At 37.3% G+C, this 23,581-nt stretch overlaps 2 protein-coding genes across 3 annotated transcripts; one reads left to right on the forward strand and one right to left on the reverse strand.

Annotated features, from left to right (window-relative positions):
- Positions 1-1,181: 1,181 nt before the first annotated feature.
- Positions 1,182-8,966, reverse strand: LOC128028614 (retinal guanylyl cyclase 2-like). The gene is made up of 16 exons (XM_052615884.1): positions 8,429-8,966; positions 6,989-7,782; positions 6,018-6,319; positions 5,576-5,930; positions 4,733-4,817; positions 4,542-4,638; positions 4,312-4,440; positions 4,144-4,224; positions 3,876-4,052; positions 3,610-3,766; positions 3,342-3,491; positions 3,062-3,210; positions 2,074-2,237; positions 1,764-1,956; positions 1,506-1,680; positions 1,182-1,354 (listed from the first exon to the last, which is right to left on the reverse strand). The coding sequence occupies exons 2-16, from the start codon at positions 7,731-7,733 to the stop codon at positions 1,197-1,199; spliced, it is 3,117 nt and encodes a 1,038-aa protein (XP_052471844.1). The 5' UTR covers positions 7,734-7,782; positions 8,429-8,966; the 3' UTR covers positions 1,182-1,196.
- A 2,750-nt stretch (positions 8,967-11,716) lies between these two features.
- On the forward strand, positions 11,717-22,354 carry LOC128029143 (tsukushi). Of its 2 annotated transcripts, none has more exons than XM_052616718.1 (2): positions 11,717-11,959; positions 20,395-22,354. In XM_052616718.1, exons 1-2 carry the CDS (start codon positions 11,957-11,959, stop codon positions 21,442-21,444), a joined length of 1,053 nt encoding a protein of 350 aa, XP_052472678.1. In that variant the 5' UTR covers positions 11,717-11,956; the 3' UTR covers positions 21,445-22,354. The 2 variants fall into 2 exon arrangements, with proteins under 2 accessions (XP_052472678.1, XP_052472679.1); XM_052616719.1 differs by lacking the exon at positions 11,717-11,959 and adding an exon at positions 18,147-18,285.
- Positions 22,355-23,581: the final 1,227 nt, after the last annotated feature.

Raw genomic sequence — 23,581 nt, forward strand, 5'->3', positions numbered from 1 at the left:
TCCACAATTCATTCACATTTCTTGGTTTTGCTTCAGAAACAGCATTTTTGATATCACCCCACAAGTTCTCAATTGGATTAAGGTCTGGAGATTGGGCTGGCCACTCCATAACATTAATTTTGTTGGTTTGGAACCAAGACTTTGCCCGTTTACTAGTGTGTTTTGGGTCATTGTCTTGTTGAAACAACCATTTCAAGGGCATGTCCTCTTCAGCATAGGGCAACATGACCTCTTCAAGTATTTTAACATATGCAAACTGATCCATGATCCCTGGTATGCGATAAATAGGCCCAACACCATAGTAGGAGAAACATGCCCATATCATGATGCTTGCACCTCCATGCTTCACTGTCTTCACTATGTACTGTGGCTTGAATTCAGAGTTTGGGGGTCGTCTCACAAACTGCCTGTGGCCCTTGGACCCAAAAAGAACAATTTTACTCTCATCAGTCCACAAAATGTTCCTCCATTTCTCTTTAGGCCAGTTGATGTGTTCTTTGGCAAATTGTAACCTCTTCTGCACATGCCTTTTTTTTAACAGAGGGACTTTGCGGGGGATTCTTGAAAATAGATTAGCTTCACACAGACGTCTTCTAACTGTCACAGTACTTACAGGTAACTCCAGACTGTCTTTGATCATCCTGGAGGTGATCATTGGCTGAGCCTTTGCCATTCTGGTTATTCTTCTATCCATTTTGATGGTTGTCTTCCGTTTTCTTCCACGTCTCTCTGGTTTTGCTCTCCATTTTAAGGCATTGGAGATCATTTTAGCTGAACAGCCTATCATTTTTTGCACCTCTTTATAGGTTTTCCCCTCTCTAATCAACTTTTTAATCAAAGTACGCTGTTCTTCTGAACAATGTCTTGAACGACCCATTTTCCTCAGCTTTCAAATGCATGTTCAACAAGTGTTGGCTTCATCCTTAAATAGGGGCCACCTGATTCACACCTGTTTCTTCACAAAATTGATGACCTCAGTGATTGAATGCCACACTGCTATTTTTTTGAACACACCCCTTTCAACTAATTCAACTAATTGCCCAATTGCACAGCCTTAAGAGCGTGCATATCATGAATGCTGGGTCTCATTTGTTTTCTGAGAATCTACTGAACCTACTGGTAACTTGTTTGCCACGTAGCAATAAAAAAATATAGGAAAAACCTTGATTATTCTGGTTAGTCACATTGTACTGCTATTATTTTGAACAATACTGTATATCACATCTGTAATGAAAAATATTTGAATGGACCTTACGCAACCCTGTAGATTCCATACGAGAGGCGGTGTTGACTGTGTCTCCAAAAAGGCAGTATCTAGGCATAGTTAGACCCACAACTCCAGCAACACACGACCCTGGATAAAGAAGAAACATGATAGGATGAGGGATGAGAAGTATAAATTTGGACAATGAAATCTAATGTCAAAAGATCACATGAGCATCGAAATAAGCTTTCCATATCAGTAGCACTAATCAGATGAAAACTGCTGGAGACTGAGTGCTCACCTGAGTGAATCCCGATCCGTATCCTGACTGGAACGTCTGGCATGTGCCGCATCTTGAAGGTGCCCACGGAGCTGAGGATGTTCAGGGACATGTTGGCGATTTCGGCTGCATGCTTGTTGCCATTCCTCTTCGGCAGCCCGGAGGCCACCATGTAGGCATCTCCAATGGTTTCAACCTGTGAAAAAGAAGAGTTAATTGGCTTGGAAATCATGGAAATCGAGTGTTGTTCTGCATGTTGACTCAGACATCCGAGCTTACCTTGTAGACATCATGGCTGCCCAAGACGGCATCAAATAGGGTGTAAAGGTCATTGAGCAAGTCCACAACCTCAATTGGATCACTAAGGGATGAGATGGTGGTGAAGCCTACAATGTCACTGAAGTAGATGGTGACTTGATCAAAGTACTCTGGCTCCACGGAGGCACCGGTTTTCAGAGCTTCTGCCACAGAACTGTGAATGAAAATTGACAGGACTCTTAATTTGACATAGATGTTGATCCAGGTCTTACTGGAAAAGATAAAATGAAGTATGTGAAAAGTGTGTTGTTGCATGAAAACATATACTCACGGAGGAAGCATTTCAGACAGAAGCTTCTCCGTCCTCTGCTTCTCTACCTCCAGCTCCTCCGTTCTTTCCCTGATAAGGTCCTCCAGGTTAGAGGAGTACTGCTCCAGCATACGCAACATGGAGTCAATAATATTGGTCTTTTTGCCCTTGTTAATGAGCTTGAACTGAGAACAGAAAATAAGAAGCCATTATCACTGAACATAAAAAGTTTTAATATAGTTGTCTTTTAGACCTTTGCCAAGAAACTTTAATTAAATTGCCTTTATCATGAAATTTGGATGCAAAGCTATCCAGTGAGATGCATGATGTCATATTAGAATTAAAATACGCTATACCTTCAAATGTTTGGGGTTGGCAAGACTTTTTTTTAAATGTTCTTTTTATTTTTGTTGTATTTATTTGATTATTTTGATTAAAGATTACAGTAAATCAGTAATGTTGTAAAATGACATAACTCCAGCCTTCAGTGTCACATGATCCTTCAGAAATAATTTTAATATGCTGATTTGGTGTTCAACAAACATTTCTTATTATTACCAATATTACTATGGAAACAATAATACATTTTTTTTCCAGTAATTTTTAACAATTTATTTGAAATATTTGAAATATTTTGGAACATTGTAAATGTTTTTACCTTCATTTTTTATCAATTCATACATCCTTGCTGAATAATAGTATTTATTTAAAATAAATCTTAAAATAAATAAATAAATAAATAAATAAATAAATAAATAAATAAATAAATAATAATAATAATAATAATAATAATAATAACAACACAAAAAAAACAATTGATGATAAAAACATTAATGGAATACAATAAATAACAAAAAATAAATAAATAAAATAAAACAGCACAATATACTTTGGATTTATTACACAAAGCAAGCAACCACTCTAAAAATAAAGTTTCTTAGATGCTAAGTGTATTACTCTATTAGCCAATGCACTCAACAAACTCCAAAAACGACTGCACAAAACTCACCTGATCAAAGATCTGATCAAAAGGAGGCCTTCTATCAGGTAGCTCACTCCAGCACTGCTTCATTAACTGGATGCATTCCAGTGGAGCTTGATCTGGAGCTACAGTGGGCCTGCACATAGGCGGAGGTTTCTTCACCTTCCTTATTATCTCTGTGGATACAATAATCATGTCTTTGCTTATGAAAAGATGGCAAATTTCACTGATAATATGTGTCCAGTTACTGTTGTAACATTTATCAAAATGAGAGCAGTAGATCTTGTAGACTGTCTTTATAACTAACCTTCAGGAGACAAGCCAAGCATGCAGTACGGCGCTCCTCTGACCACTACTTCCTGAAGTATAATTGCGAAACTGTACACATCTCCTTTATAAGTTCCTTTCCGTGGATTTTCATGGTCTCTGAGAAATTCAGGAGCTGTCCAGAATAGATCTGAGTGACAAAGAATTGCCTCATCATGTTTTTGTTTAATATCAGAGAATTGGAATAAAACTGAAGATTTGCATCATAAATAAACCAGTTTTTTTTTTTTTTTTTAAAACACCCATACCCTCTGGAGGTGGAGTCTCCTTTGGAGCTTTCTGGGTCTCAAGAATCTCATTGTAACCGTAATCAGTGATCTTTAAGACAAAACGTCCATCAACTACACAATTACGAGACTTCAGGTGCCCATGAGGAAATTCCCTGTGGTGTAGATATTTCATGCCCTATTGGATGGTACCAGAAACCATCAGATTATAATGTCAACAAAGATATATATACTGTATATATAAGGAAATTATAAATGAATTTGAAGTTAAAAAAAAAATCAAGTACCTTGATGAGATCCAGCAACAAGGAGGATTTAAACATCCAGTCCAGTTTGACATCTTCATTACGAAGGAGATCATGAAGACTCCCCCGGGAACAGTGTTCGGTCACAATGGCAAACGTCTCACAATCACTGAAGAACCCCAAAAATGGGTTGACATTTTCATTCCGTAGGTCCTTCATCTGGGAATTATGGGGATGATAGGAAGTGTCACTCAAAGAACAAGCTCATACCAAACTGTGCGTTTAAAATGAGTGTTTTAATAAGCCATACCTTGGTGAAGATCTTAGTGGTGCTCTGTTTAACCTCCTTGAAATCTCCCTCCTTAAACTTTTTTAGCCACACCCAGTCGCCCTGCAAAGATCAAAATGATTTAAATTGTGTCAAGTTGAAATGGCATGGTGTGTTCAATAAATAAAATGAAATGACACATAAAGTCACCTCATAGACAGCAACATTTGAAGTTTCATGTGTTGCTGTTGCCATGCTATTCACAGAGTGGGAACGTTCACCTGTGCTCTTCTCCTCAATGTAACTTTTTGAATCACAAAGATCTTCAAGAGTGATTTTCTGTGAGCAAAGAGATTACACATGGAAAATATAACATAAAAAAAGATAGAGAGAGAGAGACCCTAATGTTCAAAGAAAGCAGCTAGTAAGGTGAGGCATACTCTGTTACTCAGCTGAGGGTTGATGAAGGTCAGGTCCTCAAGTGTAAGCAGGATTCTGTTGGGCCCTTTGATCAGCTGGATTTGTTGGATTCGCCTCCTACAAAGATCACAAACAATTTCTTGTACCTTCAACAATATACATATTCATAAAAAATAAAAATGGATTTTAATCAAACCCACAGCAATATTACCTTATGAATAGACTTAGACCAATAGAGCCAAGAACCATAATGAGGACAATCACAAATGCTATGATGACATATAGAATTTCCACACCTATTACACAAAAGAACAAATTAATCAATAAATGCATAAGTTACTAATTACCGTATTTTACCGGACTATAAGTCACACTTTTTTTTTGTTTGGCTGGTCCTGCGACTTATAGTCAGGTGCGACATATTTATCAAAATTAATTTGAAATAAACCCAGAGAAATGAACCAATAGAAAACAGAGAGGGTTGTTTTCTCTTGGTTCTTGGTTCTAAATAAATGCAACTTATAGTCCAGTGTGACTTATATATTTTTTTTTCCTCGTCATGACGTGTTTTTGGACTGATGCGACTTATACTCAGGTGCGACTTATAGTCTGAAAAATATGGTATACATTAAATGGTTTGCATCAGTTAACACACAAGCATCGTCACAAGCATTTCAATGCCCAGTTTTCGCCAGTGTTAACTGTGCAAATGACAAATAAATGCCTCTTGACTTGACTCTTAACAGTAATCATATATATATAAAAAAACAAATGTCATCCTAAAATGTTAATTTTTTTATAATAATAATAAAATTATGTAGTGATGATGTGACAGTGACAATGATCATATGATAACAGCAATGTCAAGTTTGTTAGCAGGATTTAAAATAAAATATTACTGTTTCAGTTTAATTATTGACTGTAATTTTAATTAATTATTTCATTACGCTATCTGGCTTTGATTAATAATAAAAATAACAATGTTTAATATCATTTACACAATATTGAGCAACACTGTGTAAAATGGGTATGAGTTTGTGTGGGTTTGTTGTACCTCCTGTGCAGATGGCATTGGGGTCAAACCAGCAGCTGGAGTCTGAAGGTGGAGATGAACCTGCAGGGAAATGAATGTACGTGCCAGCGAAAAGCACCTTGTCTAACGTCAGGTTCAGATAAAAGCAGCGATACAGTTCAGATCCCCAGCCATCAGTGTCTAAAATCACATAGTCGGTTTGCCCATTCCCTTGGGAATCCGTGCGGATATTTTGGTTGAACCCGGAAAATGTAATGTTCCTCGTGAAGGAAGCCAGGTTGGACCCAGAGAACCACTTACCCGCTCTTCTGGCATTGTGCATGGACTTAGCAAGGAGGTACAAACTGTTGTAAATTGTACCAAAGAGCGGAGAGACCTGAAATGTAGCAGAACATTTTAATGCAAAATTTAATGAATGTGTACAAATAAGACTCACAGATGTTTCAAAGTGCACCATGCACACCTGCTCTGGCTCTTGTGACACCATCAGTTCTCCAAGTTGTTTGGCCATATTGTATGCTTCGTTGAATGACATCAGATCTGATTCTATGGTGATGGTGAGTACAGCGTCATAGGCTTTGCGCAGTTTGGTGTTGTTTTGCAGTGGGAAGTAGGTGGTGTTGGTGTAGGGCAGGCTGTACAGAAGAGTGTCGTATGGTATAAACACATACTGACCCTTCGTCAAGCCCATGTCATAGGCCTTCATCAGGAATGAACTTTGCTGCTCTCCTCCAATGAGTGCTGAGTGCATGCACATAATGATGACTGAAACACACATGAAAAATTTATTAATTCACGTTGAATCATAATTTAAAAAAATATAATGTTTTACTACATTTTCAAAAAAAGGCCATGACCAGAAATTTGCGTGAACAAACCTTTAAACAAGCAAATGAACAAACAGGAACATTTTACAGATGTTTTTTTCGCATAAATATCTTTAACTGAGTAATAAATGTTGTGAATGCATTTACACACCAGTTTAAATAAATGCTTTTTTGTTTGTTCGTTTGTTTAAGATAGTCCTCCTGTTGACCAGTGAAGCAAAAGAAAGTGAAATGTTGAGACAAAGCAAACTTTCAGCTGTTTAATCTTAATATATATGATGTATTTCAGTAACTATGGGAGGTTGATAGCGGTTTTTTTTTTTTTTGATAGCAGTGGTTTTGTATGTTGTTAGTTTTAAATACCTAGCTATATCATTAATATATTAGTATGATAATAATTCTAAATCTAGTATAAAATATTAAGTATACATACACACACATATAACTCAATGTTGACCAGGGAGAGTTGTCATGTTTCTTTATTATGATTATTTATTAATCATAATAGTTATTAAAACAGTGGTTTATGATTTGTATTAAAATTGTGTTCTTAAAAAGTCGGGAACAAACATCAGTTGATACCTGCAAAATCTTCAAAACAATTTACCTTTTATCTCCCCTGCGTTTCGTATGGTCAGCAGCGTATTCTCCAGCATGGTGTCATTATTCCCCATGGACACAACGATGCCAACGGGAAGTCCCTGGTTTCTCAGAGCACTAGCCAATTTGGCAGCTGTGTCGATCCATATATCCTCATTAGAAGACACGATGGCTATATTAGCCAAGCTGAAAAACTTTAGTACACTGAAAAGCACCCGTGTCGGGGATGGTAAAGTTCGAGCAAATGTTGGGTAGCCCTGGACTCGGTCTAACTCATAGTTAATACACGCCCATGAAAATATAGACTTGTCCCAATTCTTGCCCATGAGAGCTGCAGCATTGCAGTATCCTGGATTTGTAGGGCCTATGAATGCATCAATCATTTTTTCATATTGTACAAATGAGGTCAAGGCTTTGGATGTCTCACAAGCCTCTTGAAGGATGAAAAAGTCCATTGTACAGCCCAGTTCTAAACTAAAATCCTTGTTTATCCGGTCAACAGCCAGTTTGGACGCAATGGCAGGAAGTGATTTTGCGTAATAAGGGTCACAGCTCCAAGGCCCCAAGACACCTACTTTGAAAATCAGGCATTGGACACAGCATGGAAACGTCATCACACCAAGAATAATCCATAGTGTAATGCTGTAAAATGGGAGCGTAGAGAGACTATGTCTGTTCCTGATAATTAGACAGCAGGGGTAACTGGATAACTCCCATAAAGCACCTCCGAAAGGGAGGTGAATATGTTGCATTGTCCTCCGTCAGAAGACGTTATCAGAGATGGATATTATAAAGAGACACCTAGAAAACAGTGGATTAGACATGAATTGAAGTCATGGCACACTTTTATCAGTTTTCAAGGGCAAATATTCACTAATATATAGGTTTATCTGTTACATACAGTTAGGTTGTATATTTTCAGAACAATTCATTTCAACTCACCAAAATTGAAAACTTAAAGTTTAACATTTTTGAGTAAAAATCAAAACAGTTCCAAATCGACAATCTGCAGTTAATTTTAAATGATCAAATCTAATCATTGAACTCTGAATGATTAGAACATGGTTCTAAAAATTACATGAAATTATTGTGACAAATATTTATTTGTTCTTTGCTAATCTACACTGTAAAAAGATGATTGAAACATTGAATATTTTAGTACATTTGACAAATATATATATATATATATATATATATATATATATATATATATATATATATATATATATATATATATTTCAGTGTTTCCAAATTTCACGTTTCATGTTAATTGTCGTTTTTGTCATTATTTGTAATATTTACTAGCAATTATTGAGTGAAAATTTTGATGATGCACGACAAATACAAAGAAAAATAAATAACTACAGATTTATCTACACTTATATTATGCTAGTGAACAAATTGAAACACATTGCTACATAAAATGCAATTTAGAAATTGAGCTTACCATTATTTATATGGGCCTCTTGTTGCAGGAAAACATTTTCAAAAAGTTGTACCTCTTTCCTCCAGTGTTTTCTTTTATAAGGTAGATTTATATCCAGCATTAGTCGCGCAGTGGGCATAAACAAATGTTGAGTAGATCTCAGCTCACAAACAAGAGTTTGATGAGGCTCGTCAGTGTCGTTGAGACTCAACTTCAGCACCCTGGAGAGCTACTTAAGCCTATAGTCATCAATCCATGTGCACTTTTGCATCTTCACAATTCACACCTAACGTTCAGTGACATTTTCCAGCGCCAAACTTATGAATATTGCAGAATAAAAAAAGCTATTCGGTAGTGTTGTCAATATGGGTTCCGTTTTTTACTTATTTTTTGTTACATCGCAGTTTCTGAAATCCTTGACGAGCTTAAATAATTAAATACATTTTATAATCAAATCAAATAAAAAGCGATTTGCGTTTTAAATGAATCCACTCGACATTATCAAGAGGCCTAGATGTTTCTCTATTCAATTAAAGTCCTTTGAAAGTGACCCGCGGATGAATCTAATCCATACTTGGTCAGGAACAAAATAAGAGGATTGCAGACATACGTTAACGCTTCAGACCCACCTTTAGTGACTGAGCTAGACGTGAAAGCAATTAGTTACTTTTTAGTAACGAAAGAAACATAAAATTGTTGCATTAAAGTGTATAGTCATCACAAGCGTGAATTGTACATTAGGAGGATATTTTGATAATCCAATAAGAATAATTAAATGCAATGAATTAATCGCATAGCTAGCTTTCATTCTCACCATTAAATGAATCATTTTGTTTTAGGCTATATTCATTTATATTTATATTTTATTTTGTGTCCGGGGTGATAAAATAGTAGAAAAGTATCAAATGTTTAAGAAAAAACTCAGTTAAATAAATTAAAGTTTTTTTAAAACTAAAAATTTTCTTTAATGAAAAATTATATTAAAATATCATTATATACATTATGCATACACACACACATGTGTTTTATTATATTATAATTTTATGTACAAATGACCATGAACACATATGAATAGGGTTGAATCATTTATTTAAACAAAAATGAAAATAAAATAAAATACAGTATAAATGCACAGTACAAACAAACCAAACTACTTTGTAATTCAAGAATTACAAAAATATCTAAATGACCTTTGGATCAGAAATGACAGAACAATATTTATTAGTATACAAAACAACATTTTATTATTTTTATGCTTTATGTTTTTGAGCTCTCATCTTAAGGTTACTTATGGTCGGGCAAGGTCTCAGCAGCCTCTTTTCACCTCGTCATGGAGACCTGAGGTGCATGAGTGTTTCTGCAGTGTAATTAAGCATTTGTTTGCTGTAGCTGTGATAGGCCCACTTCAATTGAATTTGTACATGGTGCATTGGGTATAATTAAAGTTAACGAAGGGTGTTCCCTTGGAGGATCCCTAGAGTTCTCCCACATTTGCCTGCGTCGGTTAAACCTTGTGTTTTGAGAATTCATCTGAGGTCTCTCTGAGCTCATTTGGACTATTAGCACAATGTTTACAGAGAAATACGAGCCCAGGTAATAAGAAACATTTACAGAACAAAACCATCTTGTGCTCAAGCAGCTTTACTGTTTGATTCACAATTTCATCGTTTCTCATTTGCTGGCTATTAAAACTTTAAACGGTTACATAAGTCTTGACTTTCTGATAGATCACGTGACTTTTAGGATTTCTGATGTGCTTTAGGAGCTTAATGCAGCTTTTGCTTAATGCAGCATTTGCCTTCAGGTTACTGTTGAGATTTTCTGGTGATATGTGTAGTGAGAGTGAGAGAGAGATGGTGGAGGGTGAGAGAGATGTGGTGACCCATATCCAATAAGCCTCTGAGCTTCTTAAATGTTAGACCTTGAAACCTCTGCCCTACAACCAGAAACAGAGGATGCAAACTCAGCAAACAGCACCCAAAGCTCTTACGGGTAATATTTCTAGCATTCAATAACTGTCTCTAAAGGAAACAAAATCAAAATGACTTGGTCTTTGAAATATATACAGGTTTTGAATTGACATATCTGTAATTTTATGAGGGGTGATTGGGGAGTTAACCATCGCTGAAGATGCACTTCATGTACTTTCTAATATTTGTCTTACAATTAATATTTGTGAATATAACTAAAAAGTTTTACTCTCTTCATTGAAATGTGGGCACCTTTGAAGACAACTGTTTTTGTTTTATTGTACTGCCATCTAGTGGATGAAAAAATCTACACTCTTTTAAACGTGAAACCACATCAGAGGTAGTTTTATTTAAAACATACAAACTATGCAGTTTCCGCATAATCATCACTGCCCTCTTTTCTACTATCTTTCTCTTTATTCTTTAGTGTCACTTCTACGAGTTATTAAAATCTGCAGAGAGCAGAAAAACAAAAGAATCTTTAAGAACTCATGTTTCACAATCAAAGGTTTTCTTTGTGACCTAAATCCACCTGAAAACAAACAGTGATAATATAAATACAAATAACATTACATGCATCTTTGGGTCTTTTCTATTCCTTAAATTTAGTAAACGCTTCCCATTACGGATGTAATTTAAGCTGAAGTTGGTTAGGTATGGTAACCTTCAACATAAAATTTTTTGAATTAATAAAATTATTATGAGTTTATGTTAACTTTAATATATTAATAATAAATTAGCTGTGATTTATTTGACAACTTACATTTTGTTTGCAGCCCAACAGTGTAAAAAGCTTTAATTTGCTCACTCATTAGGGTTTGAAGGGCACTATTCTCTGAAACACTGCTTTAGAACAATATCTAATGAGAAAAACACTGATCTGAACCTACTAACACACGTCAGATTTATTTTATTATTGCTATTTTTTTTATTTAAACTGTTGTACATTGAAACATAAATGCTACAAGAACATGGTGCATAAATGAAAAAAGACCTTCTTCTTTATGAATGTGCATCTGTAAAGCCTCTACAGGGCTGTTCATACTGTCAAAACAAGAATGTTATGGTTACACACAGTTATTTCTCACCTCAGACTTACCTGCATGTCATCCCTTAATTACAAAGTCAATAATTTTAGAAAACATTCTGATAATTTGCTTTGGCTTCAGTACAGAGCTATTATAAAAGCTGTTATTTATTTGTATAATAATAAAAAAACCATGAATACAGATTTAACCCGCTGTTTACGTTTAAATGGTCTGTTGTGTTATATACTCGACTCGCCGCTAGAGGGCGCTGTTGTCGCTCGCCGCGTCTAGACGTTGGTGGGCGCGGATTATCATCAGTGAGTGAAACTCCAGACGAGACCGTGCTTGCGGTGGCGTTTTACCACTTCATCTTCTGCGTCGAGTCTGTAACCGATAGACTGACAAAGTCCCAACCGAGACAACACCTCAGACGTGCTCATTCACCCCACGACACAGAGCACAGGATATGACAACCCCTAAAACTGGAGTCTTTTCCGAAGCTGGCCTGGAAGAATAACGTTAAAAGCTCTCTGACAGACGTGTCGCGGCACATGGTAAGTTTTACCAAAAAGAGAAAAGTTTTCTCCTGTATCCTACAAACGTGACTTATTGTTGGCATCGGTTTGTACTGCCTTTTTTATGTGACAAACTCAAAACGTCTGCTGATTGTTTCATCTCCAGTAATTTCACGTAATGAAAAATAAACACACAATGGAAGTAACATTAACGTACACATTTTTAAATTCTGGTGCCGTGAAACGCACACGTTTGTTGAGCATTGTCAAGTTGTTAAAAAGTTTATTTTCGATTGTATTTTTAACTGAATACAGATGTGGATCAGCCCATGAAGGCAGAGCTTTTGGCTGTGTCTCTCAAAACCTAATGTTAGTCAACTGCCTACATAGACAGCAACGATGATGCCCAAATTTCTAAGTAGTTATCAAATCAATTAATTCTACTGTGTTTACAGTTTTGCACAAACTTTTTAAAAGAAATCCAGTGGTGTAAAAAAATGTTGCCCCCCCCCCCCTTCCTGATTTATTTATTATTATTATTATTATTTTTTTGCATGTTTGTCAGACTTTGATGTTTCAGATTCAGATCATCAAACAACACAAGGAAACACAATATGTAGTTTTTAAACGAAGGTTATTAAGGGAAAACTAAATCCAAAACTACACGGCCCTGTGTGAAAAAGTGTTGTTGCCCCTCCTGTAAAAACTGTGGTTTATCACACCTGAGTTCATTTTCTCTAGCCACACCCAGACCTGATTACTGCCAAACCTGTTCAGAAATCAAGAAATCTTAAATAGAACCTGCTTGACGAAGTGAAGTAGATCAAAAGATCCTCAAAAGCTAGACATCATGCCAAGATCCAAAGAAATTCGGAAACAAACAAATTTGAAAGAAAGTAATTGAGATCTATCAGTCCAGAAAAGGTTATAAAGCTATTTCTAACACTTTGGGACTCCAGCGAATCACAGTGAGAGCTAATGGCAAAAACATGGAAAAGTGGAGAACCTTCCAAGGAGTGGCCGTCCAACCAAAATTACCCCAAGAGCACAGCGATGACTCATCCAAGAGGTCACAGAAAACCCCACAACAACATCCAGAGAACTGCAGTGTGGCTCAATTACAACAATTCTGCATGGATGAGTGGACCAAAATTCCTCTTCAGCGCTGTAACGGACTCATTGCAAGTTATCGCAAACGCTTGATTGCAGTTGTTGCTGTGTGGCCCAAGCAGTTATTAGATTTAGGGGGCAAACACTTTTTCACACAGGGCCATGTAGTTTTGGATTTAGGGTGTACTCACACTAGCCAGTTTGAACCGTGCCCGAGTGCGTTTGACCACCAAAGCGCAGTTCGTTTGACTAGTGTGAGTGCTCTGAACCGTCATTTAGCCGGCCCTGGCCTGCTTGGAAGAGGTGGGCCAGAGCACGGTTCAGTTGGACTCGGGCGCGGTTCACATGCAGTGTGAGCACTAACCGTGCGGGAGCACGGAAAAGGACATGTTGTGTCACGGTTTTGCGACACTCGAAAACCAACATGGCGGGGAAAGGGTCGCTTTGGTCTACGGCAGAGGTGCAATGCTTGTTGGAAATTTGGGCAGATGAGAGCATACAAGAACAGCTGGACAAAACGCATAAAAACTCAAAACTGCAAAGTCCTTGCTGCACTTCAGCTGGTACCTTGCAAACATCCTCATATGAGCAGCACGATTACGTGAAAATTTTCGTGCCACTAAGGCGACATCTGTTTAACAACAGGCTGTGGACCACCGTGGACCAAACGACACAAAATTATCCACAAAGAAAACAGAGCGATGGACTCCATTGTGTTCAGAGAGCGCCGCTCTTCCTGTTTATCCCGAAACCGTCGCACCATAATGACGTAAGCGTGCTCCGGCACGAATGCTGAAACCCTCCTATGTGAGTGCAGGCTAGAGGGGGAGTTGGGAGGGGGGACAATCGTATTCGGGCCCGGTTCATGGGAACCGTGCCTAGTGCGAGTACACCCTTAGTTTTCCCTTAATAATAAAAACCTTAATTTAAAAACTGCATGTTGTTTTTACTTGTGTTATCTTTTACTAATATTTAAAATTGTTTGATGATCTGAAACTTTAAAGTGTGACAAACATGCAAAAAAATAAGAAATCAGGAAGGGGGTCAACACTTTTTCACACCACTGTAATTATTTTATTTCTGTACATAAGTAATACACAATGTTATTTATTAATAATAATGACTATTATTATGACTATTATTATTAATAGCTGTTCATGTGTTTTCTAGGATATGGGTGGCAACCTGCATTATGATATACTGTTGTCAACACCCATTAAAAATTTAGTAGAATGCTTTGATGCATGCCTCTAGCATGTAACTTAAAAGTTACGTCCTGTTGTCAAGTTGACATCACAAAAAGTATGGCATTCAAAAATTGGCTGTTTGAGATGTTAAAGCTCCCATTAAATCTGACCCTCCTTAAAGTACTACATTCTTTCTGCTTTACTGGATTAGGATGTCTGCAGTCTGCTAATTTAATTAGTTCAGAACCTCCTTTAGTTCTCCTGTACAGTAGTTAACAGCAGAAAGATGAAGTAAGTTGAAAATGGATTTTCATGCAGATTCATAGGTGGGCCTCTCAGACTCAGATCTGAGGGTAATTTCCCATTTCGGAGAAAGATAAATGGTTTAAATATGTGGCTGTTAACCACTGACAGCAATTACTCTTAAAAATCTTGTCCACTTACTTTAGGCATTTTAAAGAGGGATTTTAGTGGGAGGTGTACAACACCTCTAGGGCCCTATTTTAACGATCTGAAACGCAAGGGTCAAAGCGCGAAGCGCAAGTAACTTTGTGGGCGGGTCTCGGCGCTGTTGCTATTTTCCCGGCGGGATAAATGGCTCTTGCGCCCGGCGCAAATCTAAAGTGGGTTGGTCTGAAGCAGCTTCATTATTCATAGGTGTGGTTTGGGCGTAACGTGAAATAAACCAATCAGAGCGTCATCCAACATTCCCTTTAAAAGCAGGTGCGCAAGTTCCATTACGGATTGCTATTATTATGCCGTATTTACCAGGCGCACGCCAGGAGCGGTTCACAGCCGAGGAGACTGATGTTCTTGTAAGAGCAGTGAAAGACTGCTGATGGGAGATGGGAGAATAATTAGCCTGAATAATTTGTAAGCTAGATTTATGCCTATTTTGTTCACATCTTCGTGGCACACCACAATGATTTCCGTCATCTCATGTGTTAATATTTTTTTAGTGTAACAATTTATGATTTGCAAAAATAACTGTTGCATCTGTGTAGATTACATGAGCAAAGTGTATGCGCGTTGTGCACGCTACACATTATGGTCAAGCTTGCGCCCTTAAAATAGCATAATGAACAACGCACAACGCGCCACTGACTTTAGACTAGGTTTTTTCTGGTCAGTGGCGCAATGGGCTAGTTGCACAAGATGGCGCCGGTGAGCTTCAGCGACGCGAGTGTGTGCGTACTTATTTCCGGTCTTGCGACGCTCGCACTGACTGTAAGGGAAACTTACATATGAAACTTGGCTAGATGTATATAATTAAAGATTTTCAAATTTAACAGCCCATAGTGGTATATCAAAAACATGGGGAAACATCCTCCCTATATTTTGCGTACCTCTGTGTGGAAATTCATCAAGATAACGCGGAGATTGCTTTATTCTTCTGTTGATTATGTGGATCAGCGTCAGTTCAGGTCCACAGGGATTTCTTTTTTCAAACACAAACCTCTCAAATATGCAATACTTTTCATTTTCGAAGAGCTGGTTTTGTTCTGTTATGTAAGATAATTGTTTCTGACTGTCAAACAAGACGCACAGAGATTTCTGATAAAGCGTTTTATTAACTTTATTTGATAACAATTTATAACTAACTGTACAATTAAACGTAGTATAATTATGGTAGGTTTGCCTTAAATAAAAGATCGCTGTTTGCATTCATGTGTTTTTATCTGGTTATTTGTTTTGTGAAAGATCTGCAGCATAAATCATTATATGTCTAGGAGTAGCCATTGTTATTGTTTTGCATTAATTATCAGATTAAACAGATATTAAAAGTCACGTATTTTTTACTGTGTAAAATAATCTTGTGAAAATAACGATAAAACGGACTGATGTATGTGTACAATTGAGAAATGGATACTTCTGAAGATAAATCGCAGCCCACGTCTCACGAGGTAAATATTTCATATAAAAATAATAATAACAATGCAAACATCTTCAAGAAATAAGTAATTTGTACATTTACATATTTGGTAAGATAAAATACATCATATAGCTGTGTATACACACCATGAGTTAAACTTTCATCTCGTGAACAATAGTGAACATTAGTGTATTTAATTCAACAGGACCGAAACATACACCGGTTTCAAATCCACTGGCTCAGTTAACATTTGTAGTATAGTGATAATAGCAGTGTATATCTTATTTGCATATGAAGTGATATTATAAATCCCGTAAACATATAGAAGGTAATATTTGGACTTCTCTGGTTCTCTGCACTGACTTTAAGCACAGCCGGAAATACCTACGCACACACTCGCAAGACCGGAAATCCAAGATGGCGGAGATATGCAACTAGCCCATTGTTTAATGGAACAGCAAAATAGCACCAGGGATTGTTTGCGCCGGAACACGCCTCCTTTTTTGCGCTGAACCGCCCAGGGAGCGCAAGTTCATTCACTAGTTTAGCGACGTGCCTCTGTGGAGGGAAAAGCGCGCTTTGCGCAGGTGCAAAATAGGAATGACACATGCGTCGGTGTACAAAGTCAATTGCGCTGGGTGCAAGATAGGGCCCCTAGAGTTCATAACCCCTGTCGCATGGGCAGATATATACATATGGGAACTTAGAAATATGCCATCACAAACTTGACAGAAAATTCCATGGCTCCAAATTTCATTCATTTTGAATGCTGTAAAATTACATATGCGTAATCAATCTGGCAATACAGAATTAATTAAATATAAAAATTGGCAGAAATGTGTTTAGTGCTTTTGCAAGGCACTGATGGAACAAACCGTCTGAGACATTTCTCTTAAAGGAATAGTTCACCCAGAAATGAACATTTGCTGAACATTTACTCAACCTCAGGTCATCCAGGATGTGGATGAGTTTGTGTCTTCATCTGAACAGATTTGGAGAAATTGCATCACTTGTTCTCCAATGGATCCCCTGCAGTGAATGGGTGCCATCAGAATGAAAGTCCAAACAGCTGAGAAAAAAAATCACAATAATCCACACGTCCCCAGTCCATCAATTAACATCTTGTGAAGTGAAAAGCTGCGTGTTTGAATGAAACAAATTCATCATTAAGATGTTTTAACTTTAAAACTATGATTCTGGTGTCCACAATCCATAATAACTTTTCCTCCCATCCTCTGTTGTCCTCAAAATCTACAGACATATTTTTTTTTCATTTTGTACTGTATTTGCTTGTAAATGGTGCTTGATCTGTGCATATTTCTCTCTTGATTCGTGCATATTTCTCTCTTGATTCATACAAGACGAAGTTAAAAGAATCTTAATGGTTGATTTGTTCCTTAAAAACATGCAGAATTTTGCTCCACAAAATGTTAACTGATGGACTAGAGTCCTGTGGATAACTGGATCCATTGGTGAACAAGTGTTTCAATGCAAAATTTATCCAAATCTGTTTCAGTTAACTTGTCTACATCTTGGATGGCCTGAGGGAGAGAACATTTCAGCTAATATCTAGTTTGGGTGAACTGTTCCTTTAAAATGACCAAATGTCTCTGGCTGCTCATGTCTTGAGAAGAGAGCAGGGTGGGACGTGCAGTTTGAGAAGGAACACGTTTGTTCTCTCTCCTTGTCACCAGAGCAGAAAAGGAAAGACATACCTGAGGTTACAGGTCTGTGTCTATATCCCTAACAAATATTATTATTTAAGCAGATTCATAAAGTTTAAATAGCACTCACACAAATACATAAGGGGTAATTGTTTATTTAGCATGCTGGCTCTCTTAATCATTATACACATAACACTACACGCAATCTTACAAATTAGCGTTCAGCCGTTTTTGCTGCTTCATTCTAATGCCTTGTATGAACCGGTCAGGTTTCTTTTGACCCATTTTGTAATCTGGCTAACCCATGGCCAGAATCAACAGCGTTGTTTGTATTATGATCTGGAGCCAATTGTTGAAATAGTTTAAAGTTCGGGTCGTTTTGTTAAACCGAGCACATGTTAGGGCGGTCCGATAACAAAAGGTTGTCAGTAGAGCATGGAGGAGAATTTATAGAGTTCAGCTGGAGCCATAGAGAACATCTCCACATGCGTGTCGTGTTTTTAAGGTCTTCTGCGTACTTCATGAAAACACGTAAACAAGATTCAGTTATGCGTAATTATGCCATAATGATTCCTTTAGCAATCATTTCTTTAAGTTATTTACATGTGTTATCAAAGTTATTGATTATGAAGGTTATATATATATATATATATATATATGTGTGTGTGTGTTTGGGATTTATATATATATATATATATATATATATATATATATATATATATATATATATATATATATATATAATTTATTTAAATAAATATAATATTATTTAAAATAAATGCTGTTCTTTTGAACTTTGTATTAAGGAGTCCTGAAAATAAGTGTCATTAGTTCCACAGAAGTATCAATGAGCACTGTCTTTAACATTGATAACCATAAGAAATGTGGTGTAAACCCCAAATCAGCAAATTAGCAAATAACATCTATAGAACCATGTGACTCTAAAGACTGAATAAATGGCTTTTTATTTATATAATTTATATTTAATATGCATTGAATATCATTTTTATCATATTATTTTACTTTCATGTTGAATAACCTGAATTTCAAATTTGAGTGTGTTAAATTATTATTACAGAATTTACCATACATGTAGACTTAGATTTACAGATTTTTCTGCTATTTCACACATAACACTGATAATATAGATATAAAATAATTTACCATAAATGTAGATTTACAGATTTTTCTATTATTATTTCAGACATAACAGTGATAATACAGATATTAATAATTTAACTTACTAATTAACTTTTATAATTTAATGAGATAATTATCTAAATGTCTAAAAACGGTTTGTTAAAGTATATTAAAGCATCAAAGACTTTGAGTTTCTTTATATTCTTTAACTGAATGATTATGTGCTAACCGTCCTTAAAAATTCAAATTGAATAGGTTCTTTGATCATAAGAATGAGATAAAATCCTTTGAGAATGTGCGTAAAATTAGGGCTCATCAGTTGCATTAGAAGGGAAAATATCTATACTTTTAGTGTAACGAATGAATCAACACAGACACAGAGTGACAAGCATGTACGTACAGCTGCAATTAAATTACCATATGTAATGAGCGACTAGTCGTGGCCTAGTTGTGAGAGAGTATGATTCCTAACCCTAAGGTTGTGGGTTTCTCGGGTCGGGAATACCACGTCTGAGGTCCCCTTGAGCAAGGCACCGAACCCCCAACTGCTCCCCAGGCGCCGCAGCACAGTTTGTGTCCACTGCTGTGTGTGTGCACCTTGGATGGGTTAAATACAGAGCACAAATTCTGAGTATGGATCACAGTACTTGGCTGTATATCACTTCACTAATCTTTTCAAACCTCTCAGAGGCTGCGTTTACACTTGGCATTAACATGCGACCTGTATCCAGATGTAGTCCACATACACATAAACGCACTTCTGACCGGAATGTTATCTGATAAGCGTGTCCTGGTCCAGAGGTAGTCGCGGATGCATTATGGTCGGATCTTGGTGTAATGTAAACGCAATCCAGCCATCGTGTCTGCATTCTCAGGTGGACGTCACACAAAACCCTGCCCCCTCTCTTGTGAACTGTCTGAAGAGAGACAGAGAACACTCGTGTGGAGCGCTAGTTCGACTCCTACACTTATCTTTGATTTGTAAAATGTCCCACGACTGAAAAAGCTTTTCAAAAGAAAACCCACCACTTCAGGTTGACAGCCATTCTCTGCAGACTTATTTAAATATTGCGCTGGAAAGACAAATCCAATCAGTTATCCAAACAGAAAAAAACAGTTGATGTTGCCAAGTGTAAACGCATGGTGTTCTGATTGACTGCTTGATCGGTTCACGGTAATCGCAAGTGTTAACGCATCCAGAGACCACTGAAGTGGGTTATGGATCTGTTTTGATGGTAACATGGAATGCCAGACCTTTAAGGCCAGTTCACGTAAAGAACAGTAACTATAAAGATAACCATAACAACGATATTAGCGTCCAGTATACAATAATAGGAGATTTTGCACTGGTTGGTTATAGGAACTCGTTTATAGGAACTAAACACCAGGGCGAACTAAGAACAAAATTTTGACATTCATTTTTGATTGGTTCATTTTGTTTTGGTACTTTTATGACTGTGAAATTAAAATGTGTACTGTGTTTTTTTTTTTGGTTTATAGTTCACCATGGCCGCATTGCTGTGTCTTTTCTTCTCTTTGCTTGGCCTGGCTTTCATGGGAGCAGTGAAGAACTGCCATCCGCAATGTCGGTGTGAGGTGGAGAGCTTCGGCCTCTTCGACAGTTTCAGCCTTACCAAAGTGGACTGCAGTGAAATCGGCCCCGGGAACACTCCTGTCCCCATCCCTCTGGACACGTCCCATCTCGACCTCTCCTTAAACTCCATCACCTCCATCAGCGACTCGATGCTCTCCGGACCGGGTTACACCACCTTGGTTAGTCTGGACCTAAACGGAAATCTAATTTCACATGTCAGTCCCAAAGCGTTCTCTAAACTCCGCTACCTTGAGACGTTGGACCTGAGCAACAACGCTCTTGAGGATCTCGCTGACGGCTGCTTCACCGGACTCCCTCTGGTTGAGCTGGACCTGAGTGAAAACCGATTCAAAGAGTTTAGCCTTGATCTGCTCACCACCAGAGTACAGGATGTACCAATCATGGTGGACCTGTCGCGAAACCTTCTTACCTCTGTTTCCAGGAAGACCCCTAGCCATCCGTTGAACATCAAGAGTCTTATGCTGGCAGAGAATCAATTGAGGAAGGTGCCAGTGCTGAATGGGATCCCACTTCAGTATCTGAACCTGGATGGGAATCTCATCTCCAGCATTGATGCAGGGGCCTTTGATTCAATGACAGAACTGGTTCACCTGTCTCTCAGCAGCCTGTCCGACCTGACCCTCATTCAACCAGGTGCTTTTAGAGGTTTGAAGAACCTACAAGTCTTAGACTTGTCAAACAACAGCCGGCTCAAGACGTTGAGCCCGGATGTATTTAACGGACTTGTCTCTTTACAAGAGCTTAATTTGACCCATAATCCTGTCACACCATTATCAAGGACTGTCTTTAACCAGATGCCAAGCATTAAAAGCATAGCTTTAGGTGCAAACGTGCATTGCTGGAAGACACACAAGCAAGGACAGTTTCACAGACAGATTGGACAAGCCAAACCCAATGATATACTTACTTGTGACAATGCAGGAATGATCTTGTGAGCCTGAAGTGCCAAAAAGACTTGTTTTCTCATCTCTGTGCCTTCTTAGCATCTCATAAGATCTTTTATTTTTTTGTAATTCAAGATTGCATCATATTTGCACATACTATGCCAACTAAGGTCCTTTATTTTAAGCGTTGAGCACATTTAAACACGCACAGTACATTGCAATGACTCGTGCACTTTAGTTACATTTCACTTAATTTGTAACCTGAGATTTGCAGAGTGTTGTCAGCTCTGATGTGATTTGTTTTCTTAAGTCTTAAAGTTTCATAAGTTGTGTATTCAAACACATTGTACAAACACCAGTATTGCAGGTCAGTTTAGAAGTCATGGTGCCTTAAATTGTAAGTCATTATGTATTTCGGAATGATACATTTCTAATGCTTGGATGCCCCTCATGACCATATGTTATTTTTGAATGATAATAAAAGCTGCACAGTTTACACTAATGCATAATTAAATGTATATATTTTCAAAAGGTTTATAATGATTTGACCTTAAACACTGAAGGCAATACAATTTGGTATATTTAATTTAGGTGTTTTTACTTTGTTGAAAGTGGGGCATTTTTGACAGAAGCACAAAGAATAAAATACAATATGTGGAATGTACATTTTGCATTTGCAATGTTCTCCTAATACTGAGCCTAAAATATGATTTACAAACTACAAAATCACATCACTTAGACTGACACTTAAAATGTAACATTGAGTTCACATCTCTTTCTAATTCCTAAATGGTCATTTCACAGACGTTTACTTGATGTTGCTCTGAAATTTTGCACTTTTAATGTTCTTAAGAGATTTGTATGGATTAAAAAAAGATGGTTGTTCATCATGTGAGCCGAGGTATGGTTGATGTTTGTACAAAACTATACTCCTAATAAAATATACTCAACTTTACACATATGCCAGTATGTTTATGCTCAGTTTTGTGATTTAAAGCTCACTTCCCCAAACTGTAAACTTCCAAAGTTAAGCCAGGGCCGATGTGCATTTCAGCACATCTTTCTGAGTCACGCAGTGTGTTTATAGTTATAATTCAGGCCTCACTAATGTGGCTCACCTCAGTCTAACCCACTCAGACAGCCATGATTAAGAAACACACCCAGTGTTTTATCCTACACTTATTTTACAAGAATAAGGCACTATCCATTCACTCATACTAACCATGGACAGCTGTTTTAGGCGAACAGAAGACTTGATGGCTGAATTGGAACAGATGACTTCAGCCTGTCAGGCTTTTAGGCCACACAGACCAAGTATTCATATATCCCCTTAGCTGCTCTGAATTATTGCCAAGATCCAGCTCTTTGAAATTCTAGGAGACTAATGCCAAAGACACCTCCCCCTCTTCTTTTCTACACAAAAGCTTAGTGGGAAAAAAAAAAAGGTTTCCTTTACGGCTCAACTTTCTCTTCATTACTTTGCACTCTCTGCTACAGTATGCTCAGGATAAGCAATGTAAATAAACGGGCTAAAGAGGAACAACAGTCAACAACAAACACTCAGTGAATGTTATCATGACTTTCTTCCCATTTTCTGTGATTTCTCAAAAACACCATTTTAAGAAGGCGAAATCCTTCAAAATAAACTAGATTAGCTTTTCCTGATCTTGAATCTGATCTCATAGCTGACATGAATACCCCTAGTGTATCCAGTTCATTAAATAAAAAATCTCAGGCCCCACGTCTTAATAAACTCTCTCAACCACAGATTCCCATTGTATTTAATTCAAGGCTAAAAGTACAATATTTATTGCTAGAGCAAAAACAATGGCCCAGTGCCAAACACCTGGCACAAACTAAAAGCATAAGAGAATCGATACAGAGTGAATGAGCAATCAAATGTGAGTTTGAATTAAAAGGGTTCAATGTCTGGAACCAGAACGCATACAATAAACAGATGAAGCCTTGAAAAAAAAATGCAGCCATGGTCACATTTCACCCATAAAAAATCTCATTAATTTTTAATTGGAAAAGCATTCTTACAAAATGCCATACCAGTGCTTGTTGTTTCACAGCATGCTGCTATTGATTTCTGATTCAGAATAATGTTTCAGATGATCCACACCAAAACAGTCCCGTGGCAATTCGTAACTGTTTTACTGTTTGGCGAATTGATGTGCTAATTCGT

Source organism: Carassius gibelio, chromosome A15, assembly GCF_023724105.1.
Source record: "Carassius gibelio isolate Cgi1373 ecotype wild population from Czech Republic chromosome A15, carGib1.2-hapl.c, whole genome shotgun sequence".
NCBI classification, from domain to species: domain Eukaryota; kingdom Metazoa; phylum Chordata; class Actinopteri; order Cypriniformes; family Cyprinidae; genus Carassius; species Carassius gibelio.

What these genes read in the sequence shown, in the direction of transcription:
- LOC128028614 (XM_052615884.1), bottom strand. Translation starts at nt 7,733, where the DNA reads ATGCAACATATTCACCTCCCTTTCGGAGGTGCTTTATGGGAGTTATCC. An exon ending in TGTCACAAGAGCCAGAGCAG is followed by an intron (nt 5,931 to 6,017) that starts GTGTGCATGGTG and finishes GCTACATTTCAG; the next exon opens with GTCTCTCCGCTCTTTGGTAC. An exon ending in ACGGATCGGGATTCACTCAG is followed by an intron (nt 1,355 to 1,505) that starts GTGAGCACTCAG and finishes TTCTTTATCCAG; the next exon opens with GGTCGTGTGTTGCTGGAGTT.